We start from the raw sequence: 16,277 nt of genomic DNA on the forward strand, positions 1-16,277 counted from the left end.
CCCCTTGGCTCTGACTCTGCAGCTTGCAAGGGAGTATGCTCAGCCAGTCTTGACATTGGACAAAGAAAAGGCCCTACCCGGGTAAGTGCTAACATTTGTCTGTGACAGGGGACACACTCTTTGATTCGCCCCTTATTGTTATATGAAAACTCCACGTTGACCTTTCAAGCAGGGTTTGACATTCACGCTGGATTTGATACTTTAATGTCAAAAAGTTGTTCACAGCCCCAATCTGCATATTCTGTCAGGAGTAATTTCTGCCCATTCAGATTTCACACCTGTTGAAGAGATAATTACTGGCAGATGTTGTTAAGCAAAATGCGAATTAGTCTTTAAGAACTTTCAGGCTGGGAATAGGTAACTCTCTAAAACTTACTTTTCCTTAATATAACTTCACCATTAAATAGTTTTTAATAACTTTAAAAAATAGTTGTTTGATTATTTTTTATAGCTAGTCCTAATCTTGACACACTGTGTTAGCATTTGATATTACATCCAGGATTTTCCTCTTGAGATTTTGGGACCTTTTCACTGAAAGTACATGTGTAACTTTAACCTAGGCTATTTTTCAGAGTGATTTGCATATCCTATTTGATTATGGGCCTGACAGTTTCCGTGTCTTTAGGATGTTTCTCGGTATTCACATTATATTAATGCATTGTTTTCTGCTCCCAACTGGGAAACCTTTTGTTGAGTTTCCTGGGTAACACAAGAAAAACTGCCTTTAAAAGAGTGATGTCCCTACAACATGCTGTCTTTGAAAAAGTAATGTTTTCATAACATGTTGCATAACGACACACCTGGGAGTACCACATATCCCATGTCTGTCAAATATAAATGATACAATTTTTCACAGTTCATCAGATTTCATGGTAAACTACATAAAGAGAGGTGTCTCTACAGCTGCGTGTTTAAATCAGTAGGTAGATAGTTGGCAGGGTACAATATTATTAGCTATTTTATATTTCTTGTTATAATATTGTGCAAATAATTTTCAATAACTCAGGATGTCTTGTTTTAATAAGGTTAATTTTATTATAAATATATAAAAAGATTCATAATTTTTCTGTTTAAAGACAGATTAGATATTTAATTACTTTAATCAACATTTGCTTCTCCAAGTATTGCCATTTTCAGAATAGAGATTCCTCAAAACTTCACAATATATTGTAAATTCATGATATCAAGCAGATAAAGGCTGATGTACAGGTATAAGACTGATGGGCTTATATAGAATTTGGCAGGCAGTCTACTTGCCTGCCAGGTCAAGAGAGGTGTGTTCTACACTTCCCCTTGCAGAAGTTCATCCGCCATACTTGGAGATTGATCCACCTGACTGGCAGGGTTGTCTTTACACCTTCAGCTGAGCTACCACAACTTCATTTTAATTCTAATCTGGCAGGTGTTAATAATACGTTCTGTAACGTCACACATGACCTGTCTCTTTATCTAGATATATTTCAATAGCTTCAAGTACTTTGTCAAAGAGTATATAAATGCAGAGGGATTCCCAATCCAACTCCCATCTAGTTAGCATTGAATGTGGACTTCTCCATCATAATTATTATGCCTCTGTTATTGTTTCATCGTCTCTAGATTTTATTTTTTCCTTTTTGGGGTCTGAAACATTCTCTTTGTATTGCAGAACAATCTCTCTGACCTTGTCTTCCACTTGCATTATTCACTATGAACTATTTTTCAGTCTTTTAAGCCTTGAATTGCTTGCCTAGAGATGTTTGCTTTCTCCTGGATTTAAGGTACTGTAATTCTGCCAGTAGGGTTTTTTCAAAACATTGTTGATATGGGAAAGAAAAGGCAGCTGTAAGGCTCGAAAGAGCGTGCACCTTTGCCTTGAGTTTGCCATAGGGTGATTCTGTTGATATTGATTTTGTTTACCTCTACATACTTGAAAATCATGGGGAAATGCTGAGGCTCCCTGTGACATACCATCTTAACCCTCTTTTTCTGAGCTTGATCACGATCAGTTGACCATGGTGTAGAAGACAGTCGTAGCATCAATGGATTATAGTGGCAGGGCAGACCTTTTAACCTATTTCTTACAAGAGAGAGTTGCCTACTAGTTATCTCCTGTGTTTTAAGTGGATCTGTCAATACCCTGCAATCTTGACTTTCAGTCTAACCAAATAGGATATGGATGACAAACATGCACAGTATAATGTACAAAGAGCTAGTGTGACTGTGGTAACTCAGTAATCCATTTTGGTTTCCTGAACTAAAGTGGTACATAAGATGGAGGTTGGAGAGAGCACAGACAACAATTTAAATTGTAGGGCTTCTCCAAAGTTTTCCTGTGGTCCTCTGTAGTGTACAAGACTCTGAGATGTAGAGAATGGGAGACAGGTCCTTTTGAAATGTAGGAAAGATCCCTTTTCTTTCCTGGCTTATTGTTCTCTGGAAATGCTAACCCTAACAGGCTGAGTTTACTTTTTTCAGAAGAGGTCTGTGGTAAACAGGGGGAAATAACTCCTGCTATATGAAAGGCCTAATTATAAATAAATAAAAAACAAAGGCTACGACCGTTGGAGGAACCGTCAAACTAAAACATCAATTTAAGATTAATGGGTCAATGCTTGAACAGAAAGAACAGCAAGAACATTTTGATTATCTAGGTTTAAGGTTTTCTAAGACACTGAATAACACTGCATAGGTAAAGAATTGTTCAGTTTTCATGAGTCAAGTTGAAGGGGGAATTTACATTTTATTTAAATCATGGATGCTCCTCTATTAAAGTAGAGAATGAGATCTACAATGCCAAAGTACTTTCCACAGGAACAATCTTTTTGGCTACGGTAATATTGAGAAATTGCAGATTGCCAAAAAGTTGAGATTTTCTGTTGTTAGGTCAAGGACACTATTAAAGCAATTAAGGATGGAGGTGAGGTGAAGGGCAATCAAACAAATCTGTCTATAAACGTATCCTAATGGAGCTTATAGAATTGAGAGGTTCCTCAAAATTATCTTGGGTAGGCTACACATGAAGTACTTTGTGAGCACTGGGTTTTGAAGCATTTTTGCCAGTGCCTTCAGTCATATGTAGAAATGTAGTAAACCGCTTTAAGGAAAGGTATGGTATTGTAAGTTTAAGCTACAATCCACTTCAAAGGAAGGTCTTTCAAGTACAAAAATCTGATGTTGAAGGATGACAAAAGTGTTGAAGTATTGTTGGGGAAGATACATGTATTTCATGTTTATTTCATGTTCATTTTATATAAACGCCAGGCAGAATGTCCTTCCAGTAAATTAGGTGCTGGTTGGAACTTTAGAGATGGTGTAAACAACTCAATTTACTATATCTATTAATCACACTTAGCTGCCCTGCCTTCTGTAATAAGGACCTTGTGCAAGGTGGCTCATCCCTCTTTTTAAGAGATTTGGACTGCATTCCCAAGAAGAAGCATTAACACGCTAGCATTAGACAAGACCAGCTGTGATGCAGTATGTTGCTTTTAGCTTTCTGCATATTGTATGGAACATGTGGTTGCAAGAAGAAAAATGAGTAAAAAAGGTATTTTGCTTACGTTTTTTCATTAACTGAAGGTCTATAATTTGTAATTTAAATCATATAAATTGTAAATATTAATGAATAGTTTATCTTGGATAATATATAAACAATGTAATAGTTCTAACATGATTGTAATGTTTGTATGTGCATATCATTGGAGATTCTAAAAATATACAGGCTAATGTAATTGCTTACTTATTGTTTGAGTGGTAGTCAGGATGGGAAGCATCTCTTTATTTTGTGCTTTTGTTTTATTCTCCCCTGGTAGAAGACTCCCATTCTACACCACTTTCAATCAAACAATCAAATAATTTCTTAAGCGCACGACTCACCCGTTAGGGTCTCAAGGTGCTGTGGGGGGGTTTGCCGGTTACTGCTCAAAAAGCCATGTTTTAAGGTGCTTTCTGAAGGTTAGGAGGTCCTGGATGTTGCGTAGGTTGGTGGGGAGGGAGTTCCAGGTCTTGGTGGCGAGGTGGGAGAAGGATCTGCCGCCAGAGGTGGTGCGTTGGATACGGGGGGACTGTAGCGAGGTCGGCGGAGCGGAGCTGTTGAGTTGGTATGTGGAGGTTTACTAGTACGTTGAGGTAGGCCGGTCCAGTGTCGTGGAGGCCTTTGTGAGCGTGGACAAGGACTTTGAAAATGATCCGTTTGTTTATGGGCAGCCAGTGTAGGGATCTGAGGTGGGTGGATATGTGTTCATGGCGAGGGAGGCTGAGGATGAGACATGCGGATGCGTTCTGAATTCGCTGGAGTTTTCTTTGAAGCTTGGCTGTGGTCCCTGCGTAGAGGGCGTTGCTGTAGTCCAGTTTGCTGCTGATGAGGGTGTGGGTGCCTGTTCTTCTTGTTTCTAAAGGAATCCATTTGAAAGTCTTGCCTAGCATGCAAAGGGTGTTGAAGCAGGAGGATGATCTGGCGTTAATTTATTGGGTCATAGAGAGAGATGAGTCTAGAACGATGCACAAGTTGCCTCGTGGGTGGTGGGTGGTGGGGGTGGTCCGAGGGTGGTGGGGGTGGTCCGAGGGTGGTGGGCCACCAGGAGTCGTTCCATGCCATCTTCTTGGGGCCAAAGATGATGATTTCTATTTTGTTTGAGTTTTGTTTGAGGTGGCTTGCTGTCATCCATTTGGGGATGTCGAGGAGTTCGGCGTGCAGGTTTATCTTGGCGGTGGCTGGGTTCCTGGTGAGGGAGAAGATGAGCTGGGTGTTGTCTGCGTAAGAGATGATGGTGATTCCGTGTGGGCGGAGGATGTTGGCGAGAGGGGCCGACTTTCCTGCTGACACTATGAGATACTGTCCGGGGGTGGACTAATTTCATGATGTACACAAACTTGAGGATTTGCCTGAAACTGGTCCCAGAGCTGGACAGATAGAATACAAAAGTTCTGTCTGAAACTTGGTATAAATATGGGGGGGAACCACCAGCCAGTGTGCCAGAATTTCTCCACAAGTTCCTGGGGGTCCCACTCTAGCTGAGGCTGACAAACCCTTCTGTGCTCTAGCGTTGAGCTCACTGACTGTTGACTCCTGTTTGCCAGGCTGCTGAACAGGAACCTGTTTGGTTTACAACCTGCCAGGAGAAACGTTGCCTTGAGGAAAGAAAATGACTAATTGCAAGGAGAGATACTGGAGTTACCCTTTCATGCGGAAAATGCTGACTAGCAGAGAAGGACTGTGACAAGCAGAGGCAGGAATAAAATAACTAGAAACTGCCTTTTGTAGCCCAGTTAAGGTTCTACAATGCCAGGTAGCGCGGTGAGGCCTTAAGAACCTGATGTCTCTGTGTTATTGCTAAAGCTAGAAGTGCCCATAACAGCGAAGCACTCACGGAGAACACAAAGTCATTTGATGAGTTTACTTCCAGAAAGACATTGTGTCTGTGCCAACATGCACAGAGGACATAACATCTACATTCAGCAGCCTAATATTGGAACTCACTGCAATTGTTGGTGGCTTCGTCCTCAACTACTTAGCCACTGATGTGGCCTAGTGTTGCTTTTTTATTTTTTGGGTAGTGAGCCTCAGGGAGACTCAACAGTGAACATCTGCTACTTTATTACACAGTTGTAATGAGGCCCCCTATTCCTTACCGGGGCTGGGGCTGTCCCTGCTTTCACAAAACAAGAGTTGGTGCTGCAGATGATGGGGACTGCAGCAATACAGATTCAGTGGGATCTCATTCCATGGGCCATGTAGGATTCACCTTCAGTAGTACTGTTGCCCCTGCCTACAGCCAACAGTCTCAGGTCCTACATGCACAGAATTTAAAGAACAGAAAACTACTGGCAAGGGTGAGATATCACAGGGGGAACTGTAACTTGCTACCATTCTCACCAGTAGAGAAGGGTTACACACTATTTCTTTCATCAGACTAGTGTCAGCTTTGGCTCTTGTCACCGAATGCTTTACAAAAGGGGGAAAGCCTCAGTTACTTCTTGGTTTTATCATTTGCAGTATATGCACTTGAATGGCAAACTTTGAAATATAAATTAAAAGCCTGCATGTTAAATAGAGTAAAACTCCCCTGTACATCGCCCTGTTGGTCCAAGGTGATATGTTAAATTTGATTTGACTGACAAACCTTCCTGACCATACGTGCAGCCTGCTTTTGCAGCACTTGGAGCGTGTGCATTTTGGACGGTGAAATGTAAGCATTTAGGGATTTGGAACAATCCGTTTATCCCCAATATTTGGCTTGCTGATTACTGGTCAATACTGTTCACATAAAAAGTGCCCCCTCCTTCTTATAAGCGTTGGCAAAGTCAACAGGTCTGGAGTTGGCTGCTAGCCTTTTGGCTACTCATGCTTTGCTTTATCTTGGTTTTTGAAAAACGTTATTATTGAGGAACCTGCCCAGGCCTCCTCAATCTAAACAAAAACATTGGCTAATGGTAAAAAATGTGTTACTGTCTCAAAAAAGCACACATTGCAATAGCACTCCCTGGCACTGAAGGAAATTACTTTCTGTGTTCCTGTGCACCTTGTGAAACGGAAGCAAGTTATAACTCCTAGTGAAGTTTTCCAGTGGGTGAAGTGGGCTGAGAGATTGCTCCATGATGCACGCTGGAGGGGATGTAACTAAAAGTGAATAACAGAACTACACACAAATGGGCAAAGTTGGGTTGAAAACCTCTACTAGTAACACTGGTATACACACAATTTTATTAAAATCAAAAGTGTCTTGGCTAAAACAGACGGAAGAAAAGCTAATTGGTCTGGCATCTCTGCCAGCCTCTTGCCCTTAGGAAAGAAGGCAGGAAAGAAAGAGGAAGGCAAGAAAGAAAGAAGGAGAGCGAGAGAGAGAAAGCAAGAAAAACTAAAAGAAAGAGGAAGGGAAGGAAAAGTGGAAGAAAAGAAGGAAAGAGGGAAAGAAAGAAATAGGAAGGCAAGAAAAAAAATTAAATGGGAAGAAAGGAAAAAAGAGGAAAGAAGGACATAAAGCATCAAAAAAGGAAAGAAGGGAGAAAGAAAAAGTAAGACACAATGAAAGAAAGGAAGGCAAGAAATAAGAAGGAAAGAAAGAAAAAGCAATTGGAAGGCAATAAAGAAAGAAAGAAGGTGTTAAGCAAAGAGAACAGAAGGAAAATGGAGCAAAAAATATAAGCAAGCAAAACAGATAAGAAAGAGGAAAGAAAGAAAGAAAGACTGAAAGAAAGAATGACAGACTGACACAGTTGAAAACATAGAGCAACCTCGAGAGCTTAGAATCAGAGTTCACTTGAGCTGCTGGTGTGGTGTGAAAAAGCAGTACTCCGACAAAAGGCCACTTCTAAAAGAATTTGCAACAACTTTGGCTTGAGACATGAAGTGATAAAGCTGGAATATGTCCTGTGCTTTCATCTGGTTGAAAAGGTCCTGCTATCATATCTTGCTCTACAAACAAAAGCTACACTAAAGTAATAATAAAGTAAAAGCAAACCCCCGAAGAAAATTGTATGATTAGAACTCGCAACTGCATTAATCGGGTTGTCATAATCATATTAATGTCTATATAGGCACCCAGGTTTTTCACTTTGGCAGCAGTTTGATAGTGTGTTGCTAGACCCAGATAGAGGGATAAAAATGTCTTAATAAGTATGTACGGGCACCCAGGGGTATGCATGAAGTGGATACCCCTCGGTGCCTGTATATATTTCTGTAAGGGCCCCATGTTGCTCTTACATAGATATGTAAGGGCACTAAGGTGTATGCGCTGCACTACATGGCTATCTTACACACATAGGGTGTTGATAACATACTTTAATTACCTGTTAGCATCTCTTGTGCAGTAGATAAGGCCTCATTGTGAGAATTTATTGTAATAGAAACAATGAATACAATCTTATTTCCCACAGGAAAACAGCTACACTTTTTTTGTAATTTCCTACATTTAGCTTGCCTATTGTATTGAAATATGAATATTCTTCTTTACTTGCATTTTTTTTAAAACCCTTATTCATAGAAAAATTATAACATGTATATAAATGTAAAAACGTGATAACTGTGCAGGTCTCCACTATATCTTTATTGCACAATAAAGCATGTTAGGTTTCAGAACACATTCTGCTTTTTATACTTTTGTTTCAAAATTGCAATAAATTTTATTTGTATAGCTAATTAAAACTATTACTGACATACAAATCAAAATAGATGCAGTGTAGTCTTGGCATCCCCATGGCACCCAAGAGTCTTTGTGCCCACAGGGAGAAACACAATCAAGACCTTACCCCCCTCTGCAAGCCTACATTTCAAAATTAGGCTCGAAGGATTCTCAATTTCTTCTCACTTGCCATTGGGAATGGCTGCAGTACTCGAGCTCTGGTTCAGCCAACACCCAGAAAATCCTAATGCCTATTGGCATTTCTGAAACCTAGAGATCCAGGGGAATCCAAATTGGTGTGGTTTGCCTCAAACCTACAGGATTTTCTAACCCAGGATACCCTGTAAATAAATATTATGCCTAAAGTATATCCTTTCCTTTCTCTTTCCCCAGGGAATGGCTGCAGAATGTTGGCCCATGGTCAGTCAGTACTCGGGAAACCCACACAATTGTGGGCATTTCTGAAAACTAGAGACAAAAGCAGGTGGTGTAGTTTATGTGGATCCCCAGCACGTTTTCTTACCAAGATTGTTCTGCAAGCATAACAAATCTGCCTAAAACATGGGGAGGTCTGCAATATTTTGTTCCAGGGTCGGCCAGCATCCACGAACCCTACGAACAATGGGCATTTCTCAAACTAGAGACCCAGGTAATCCAGCTTGATGTGGCTTGCATGGATTTCAATTTGCAGAAAGCCCTGCAGACTTCAAAGTATGGGTCATAACACACTATTTTTCCAATAGTTGTGACTGAACTCTCAGGAACATCTGGCCAATGGCTTGCCCTCAATTACACACTTCTGATAAAATCACTGTCCCTCATGTATGGGTAAACCTAATGCACATTATAGGAACAACCAAAACTGTAATCATGCAAAGGCACTATAATGACGTCACACTGGCCACGTTTTCACTGATTTGTCACACAGGCACTGGGAACAGCCACACACATGGGAGTACCATTTTTAGTGGTAGAAGAGAGAGAATGCTTGGTTGTAGGACTTTTACCAATTCAGATTCTGAAATTTTCTCTCAGAGAGACATTTTATCTAACATTTTGCAGGGCATTCTGGGTAAGAAAACGTAGTGGGAGCCACACAAGCTAGAACATTCTGGCCTTTCCCTGGTGTCTAGTTTTCAGAAAGCTCAGTTGATGGCTCTTGGTAGTTCAGGTTTTTGGACAACATACAAACATTATAAATAAATCCCTGCAACTGGGAAGTCAGATGGACATAATAGTATATTTTGTTTGTAGACCAGTAATGGAGCCAAACAAGATGCAGATAAAAACATTGTTGCATATTTGTATTTTGTCCTACTTTATTTCCTTAGTCATTTATTACAACAATTAGTTAACCTGGGAAAATCAGCAATCTACACCAATGCCCCCTTGCTAAATAACAAGTTCTACATAGTTTTCTGAAATATACTGCTTTCCGCATTCACCCATGGATTTTAAATCTCTTTCTCCCACAATGCACAAGTAGGAAGAAAGTGCAAAAATTGAAAATATTGACCACCACTTAGCAAACTACAAGAACTTAAAAAACAAAAGATTTTTTTTATAACTCTGCCTGTTCCTGACAGCTGGTACGAATGTGATCTTAACACAGCAAACCATTTGTTGATTCTTAGATATGAACACACTGTTTCTTGCACAGCATATGCTTCACAAAAACATACATTTTATTAAATTTTGCTTATTTTCTTGGTTCCTCTCAGAAGAATCAACAAACCCTATTGCACATTAAGGCTCCACAACATGTGTGGAAAGGTTTGGCCTGAATATCTTTTATGGAAAGTAAGTTAGAAAGGTGTAAGTAACAGCTGGCTTAAATATAAAAAAATGGCTCAGCACTTAAGGTGATCTCATTTTAGAGATATCACCTGAACTAAAAGACTGGAATAATTTTATTGGAGAGAGTAAACATCAAAGAAAGACAAACTTTTGTTTTGTTCTCAAAGGGAGAAGTTTGTTTATATTAGATTGGTTCACAACAAACTCATAAGAGTTTTCAAAATATGTGTACCTCTTTTTGTGGCTAGCTTATCCAAATCCCTGTCAAAACTGAGATGGGAAAGTTTAATTTTATCCAGGATCCTACATGTTGAATAAAATCCCACACTTCCTCAACTTCAAGCTCTCTCCGGAATAATTGCAAATGTTAGGGTTAATAGGCTGAATTTGACTCTCCTATTTTTTTGAGATTGCTTCTCAGACCGTCAGTTTTGCAGTTATTGGACTGTCATTACATGATAGTGCTTTATGTATTGGGGTACAGCATCACTGTTTTTTTAAATTAAAAACAAGTCTAATGCAGGTTTGTTGGCTTGGCTAGAGAAATAAGGAAACCCAAAACAAACCTAAAAGGTCTGCATTAAACTTTATTCAGTTACTTAACCAATAATCTTCCTAATCATCTTTGAAAGGTCTCAGCTCCATAACTCAAAGTTGGTTAATACACAAAATGCAGTGACTCACACATACGGGAGGCATTGGGTGCCTTTAGCATCAGATGCAGTTTGTTCATTGTATGAGTCAATTCAGACAACTAACTTTTCAAAGAATACAAATGTTTCAACCCTACCTTTTTGTCAAAATAAAAACCAATGTAACTGTGCCAAGTAACCATATAGTTAGATACCATTACAAATGCTATATACATTCATATCTGCATATACGTATGTGTGTGTATCTATTCTATGTTTCCATAATGTACTCAGCCTAAGTCACATGATATTTTATGATTGGCTCTGGGATCTAGTTAAAGGGCCTAGCCTGTGGCCAGGTAGAGAAGTGGCTCCCATAACCCCAAAGCTGCAACACATTACTTTTGCACCACATGGAGTGGGCACTGGGCAGAGCGCATGACATGCTGCATCTCACTACAGACTTAGGGAGACAAGCAAAGAGATAGGCTCAGGAAAATTGAATGAAGAAAAGACCAACAACAATATTTATAGCGAGGTAAATTGGCTTACCAGCATTTAGATAGGACATTTTGTGACACGTCTATATCTGTAACTAGATTCCCACTCCGGAACCATGATACTAAGGTGCTTGGGTGATAGGAAACTTGAAAGGTACTCCTAATTCATGACACATGAAGGAGACCCTCCTTGTGTCCTAGTGGCTGAGGAAGGAAGAAAACAGAAAAGGTGTGGTTACACCACAAATGGGAGCAAACTGGAAGCGAATTAAAGAGCCTTAGCAACCATTTTTGCCAAACATTGAGCTACCAGTCAGCTGGCCTGTTATGCTCCCTCTCCCTACTTTGCTCCGTAGCCCATCTAAAGTGCAGAGCTAGCTGTCAGGCCTTAGGATACAAGTGCAGCAAGAGAAATCTTGTGTGACCCAAAGGTGTACTCCTATTGTTCTCTACATACATCCCAACCTTTCCCTGCCACATGTGCCACTGTCTCCAGCTTTTCTGCTGATGATAATAGACTTTCGATTTCATCATCCTTCCTGTCTATTGCTATGGAGCTTGTATTCTTTTAAATTATACTGGTGCATCCAACCACATAATTTGTGCATATTCCTGTATCTCAACTTCATAGAAGATGCTGTGAAAAATGGTGTGGGTTATTATGCGACCCAAGAACATCTCTTCTAACCTGGAAATACTGCAAACACTGTCTACAAAGCATCTGCACAGTTCAGTTGTTCAAATACTTTTTAGTACAGCAATGCAAAAAATATTTCAGTCCCTGCTAAGAGGGTTTTGTGAATTATTTCTTGGGGTGAAACTAGGAATACTCATTTAGAAATTGAGGCTTAAGCAGCAGAGTTTGACACTGGAGTAACATCACAGATTCTAAAATATGATCCTATCATGTCTACTCTTGTCTAGGTTCATTCTGGGACTCTATTTGGCTGATAGGAAATGTGATGTTCCTATAAATGCAAATCAAGTATTTTCATATATGCATATGTATTACAGATCTCTAGTTTGATTTGATATTGAATGGATGTAAAATTTGGTTTTAAATGGCTACATTTCTCTTTTTGTCAGCATGCTGTTACCCACCTAAAAGTGGCATATATGCCTCCTAAACACGATATTGGTCCAGAGGCACTTTTTATACAGTTTGAATTTTCTGTAAGTGATCAACAAGGAGGAGAAATCGCAGACCTTGTTTTTAACATCACTGTGATGCCCGTGGATGACAAGGCACCTGAGGTATTTAAAAAAAAGTTCAGTAATTGGTTTCATGCTTTACCACCCCCAATGTATTGTGGTTTTTGCAAATGCAATTCAGAGCAGAGATGCCTAAGATTAACTTGATGATAATTGATAATGTCTAAAAAAAATAAAATACTTGGAGTGAATCAAAACAGTATGAAAATATCATAAATGACTAGGTTGTTATGCAAAGAGGTACAAAAATTACAGTGTGTAAACAAAATTGATAAAATTGAGTTAAAGCTGGATGCCTTAATATCAAACGCACATTAATACCTGCTAAAATTGTCCTTGCAAATTCTTCTCTTTGTGAATAGTTGGAAATGTAGCACTGGGTTCCTGTGAGGCACAGCAGGCCTCTGTCCCTGCATTCACATTAATCAAAGCTGACGTGTTTTTTTTTTTTTATGAGTTCCTCTCACCTAAAGGGATCCGGTGCCAGGTTAAAGAATAAAAAACTCAAAAGTTGTAATTCAGTGAAAAATATGATTAAATGAGGTTCCCCAGTGTCAAACACATAGATTCACAAAGTTCAAGGTGTCCAAAACAAACAACCTCCACTATGCAAATAGAATATCGCCCCATTCATGGTTTCAGTGTCAAATCTTACCGGGTTGCACATATATGAAGTTTTCTAGAGCTTTTCTTGAATAAACGTTTTTGTTTTGGGATCCCAGGTACTAAGGACTTATGCAATGTGCAAGCCTGAATCAGATAAACAGTTGCACTGCAACCAGTACACAACCCACTGAATAATGTATCTGTAAGATGTGTTTCTGGTAAAATACAGTCCCATAATATTTGGCAGGGACCCTTAAATGAAAACCCAAACTCTTTTTCACAATGAATCGCACACTCGGGTACTTGGAAACTGAATATGCATTTTAAAATGAACTTTTATTTTATAAGCCCAATCTAGTGAATACAATATGAATTGTAATCATACAGAATGTAAAAAATACAGGCATAAACATGAAGGAATATTGTAAGCCGAAAGACATATTCTAATATGCGTGTTGTATTACTAGCATTAACTTCCTTGTTTGCTACTTCTAGACACTATGCTAGTTTATTATTTTTATATTTTAATTTTTATGTCCTCATAATGTCACCATTGAGCACCTGCTAAAGTACTGCCACCTCATGTGCTCATGGAAAACACGTCCCTCTAGGCCATGGGATGGGATGAATTTCCCAGTCTAACCAAGTCAGAGGCGACTAATCATCGAACAAGAAAACTTGTTGAGCACATCAAAACTTTAGCAGATCCCAAAGCCCCTCCCCATTCCCATTCGCTTTTCTTTTTTTCTACATCCTCAAAAAAAAGGATGGATCTTTTCCAAGCAGGCCAATTAGGTGCAGAGATTTGAGTCCAACTCTTGAACATTTCTCTCCTTGCAAGTAGTATCAGGTAAAACACCAGGCCTCTACAGTGTGGATTAAAAGGGAGGCAGCCCACTTCCTGAGGTGCTATCCCAAACATGATCAAATGGGGGCTTACCTCAATAACAGTGCCCAAAGACCTAGGGATTGTCTTCACCGCTGTCCAAAATTCCTCCAGTTTCGGGCAGGAGGCAAACATGTGGACATAGTCCTCCTGGCTGCAACCACACCGCTAATGTTTGGAAGTTGCACTGCCTCTTATCTTTGCCAATTTCAGCAGCGTCCAGTATGCTCTATGAAGAGTAAAAAATTGGTTTCTTCTTAGCACAACAGACTTAACCACTGAATATAAAGTAGCAAAGGATACTTACAATAGCTCCTCATCTGGTAAGTATCCACTCCACCCGGCATACAATGGTTGCATCAAACCCTCCACTGCAGATAGAAGATACTGTTACCATTGTGACGCTTCCTTTTCTAAGGCCCCCAGTGTCAGGAGGTCTAATTCCATTTGACTTGGTTCGGGCCCACCCCCGATTCTTAAGCCATACATTCACCCGATCAATCTTGAATCTGGATATAGTCCCCTCTGTCCTATTGCTCCAAAACTCCCATATCAACCTTTGTCCTTCGTTAACTAACTGTCCCCATCTAATTACCCCACTTTGTTTTAAAGGCAAAGTTAGACTGTCCAGTAAACACTCAGAGGTCCCCGGTGAATCCCAGATGGGGGATAACCTGCTATAATACCCGCTACCTAAGAGGGATCTAATCCCATACCAGATGGTAGCTGCTGCCTGTAACTATTTAATCCTAATTTTCTTGAAAAATGTTGGCACCCCAAATTTAAAGGAGAAACCTTCCTTGGGTAAACCTGCAAACATTGCTCTAAATATAACCCCCGTGGTGCCTCATCTAGATTCATTAACAATATCCTACTATCCTTCAGCTGGAAGGCCTAACAATAAATCTGCAAATCCAGAAGGGCCAATCTTCCTACACCAATTCTCCTCCTCAATTTCTTATAAGATAAGTGAAAACCTTTACCAGCCCATATAAACGAGGTTATCTTCCCTTGCAGTTTTAAAATAGCTTTTCTATCAAAAGTTAGTGGGATATTATCGAACAAAAAGGTAATTTTTGTCAGCATAGACATCTTCACTAAATTTAATCACCCCTACATAGTAATTGGAAGATTACCCCATTTTTTTTTTTTTAACAAAGCCCGACCTCGTTGGCCACCTTCTCCAAATTTATATTTGACATTTTTCCAAAATCCGATCTTATTTTTATGCCTAAATACCTCATCTCAGAACCCCTTCTAGGATCCCTACTATTATGATTCCATGTCATTGTTTCTGTTTTTTCTTTGTTTACCTCACAGGCGGCAAGCTTTGAGAAAACCCTGGCTTCTCTCATAAGATTCAGGAGGGCGGAGGTAACATCATTGGTATATACCATCAAATCGTCTGCATATAAAGTGATTTTCCTAGAGAATTCACCTACCACGAAAGGCTTTATCTGCTCATTTAATCCCAAACTCTGCTAAAATCTATCTAGATTCATGCAGGAACATGCAGTATTATCTTATTCAATAAATCACATGTAATAGGCAGTATTTCAATAGCCGGGAGTTGTCTGTGTCCATGGTAATTTAGGGGTCCCCAGGGGTCACAGCTGCGAACCCTGGCTTGCCCCTTTCAACCCCTGGTGCTGTCTTTGCGACCCCTGGCTTCAGAGTTGGCAAAATCAGTGCCAGGAGCACAATGACGTCGGGTGAAGCTCCTTTCGCGTTGTTTACACTAATAGTAAATTATTCTCTATTCGTGCAATAAAAATACAATTAGATGGACATTTGCCGTCTCTGGCAGCTGATGTAAGTAAAAATTGCTTTTAAATGCATGTTGTGTGTGTATGTTTAAGGGTGAGGGTGTGTTTGCATGTAAGTCTGTATGTGTGTGTGTGTAAGCATGTGTGTGTGAATGAAATTGAAGGTCAAAGAGTGTGTGATGTCACTTCTGCTACCCTTGGCATTTTGGTGAGTTGACGTTCATGCCTGTGGGTGAGCATTCTTGGATTACTGTAAATACAAAGAGATTATCAGTTATCTACTAAACAGAGCTTTTATTTACAAATTGTATTGGAGGTTTAAAATATGGAGGATCAAGAGCTAGTGGAAAAATCTCTCGCCAGTCAAAAGCAGATAAAATGTGTGAAGGAGAAATATCCTTATGAACAAAGAAGAATTCAAAATAGAGTTCTGTTTGGGTAGTGTTTGACTTTGGGCGCCACAATATCCCACTATATTTAAGACTAGCTTCTTTGAATGTTGTGGTTATTTATGAGATTATTATGGTTCCTTATTTTCATAAATGTATGCATTTTAGATTTCCGAGGTGTTTGTCAGTGTTTTTATAACCTGGAGAAATCACCTTCCATCCGTTTTATATAGCTGCGCTAAAACCAACTTATATTTCTAAATTGTTTATAACCTCTGCCCACCCCACAAAAAGGTAAAGTGTGTGTCATTTAGGCTATCAAATAGCGCCAAATTGATTTGCAACTCTGCTTTCTAAAACACGTGAAGCCTCATCATTTCAGAATGCTAC

General features: G+C 39.6%; 1 protein-coding gene across 2 annotated transcripts in view; it reads left to right on the forward strand.

Annotated features, from left to right (window-relative positions):
• The window catches only part of LOC138293366 (FRAS1-related extracellular matrix protein 1-like), an 892,846-nt gene that overhangs the window by 168,988 nt on the left and 707,581 nt on the right, over window positions 1-16,277 (forward strand). For both annotated transcript variants that reach the window (XM_069232561.1, XM_069232560.1), the window contains exon 13: window positions 12,115-12,282. In XM_069232561.1, the coding sequence (XP_069088662.1) occupies window positions 12,115-12,282 (168 nt within the window). The remainder of the gene's footprint in view (window positions 1-12,114; window positions 12,283-16,277) is intronic.

The sequence above is a fragment of the Pleurodeles waltl genome, chromosome 4_2 (genome assembly GCF_031143425.1).
Source record: "Pleurodeles waltl isolate 20211129_DDA chromosome 4_2, aPleWal1.hap1.20221129, whole genome shotgun sequence".
Taxonomy (NCBI): Eukaryota; Metazoa; Chordata; class Amphibia; order Caudata; family Salamandridae; genus Pleurodeles; species Pleurodeles waltl.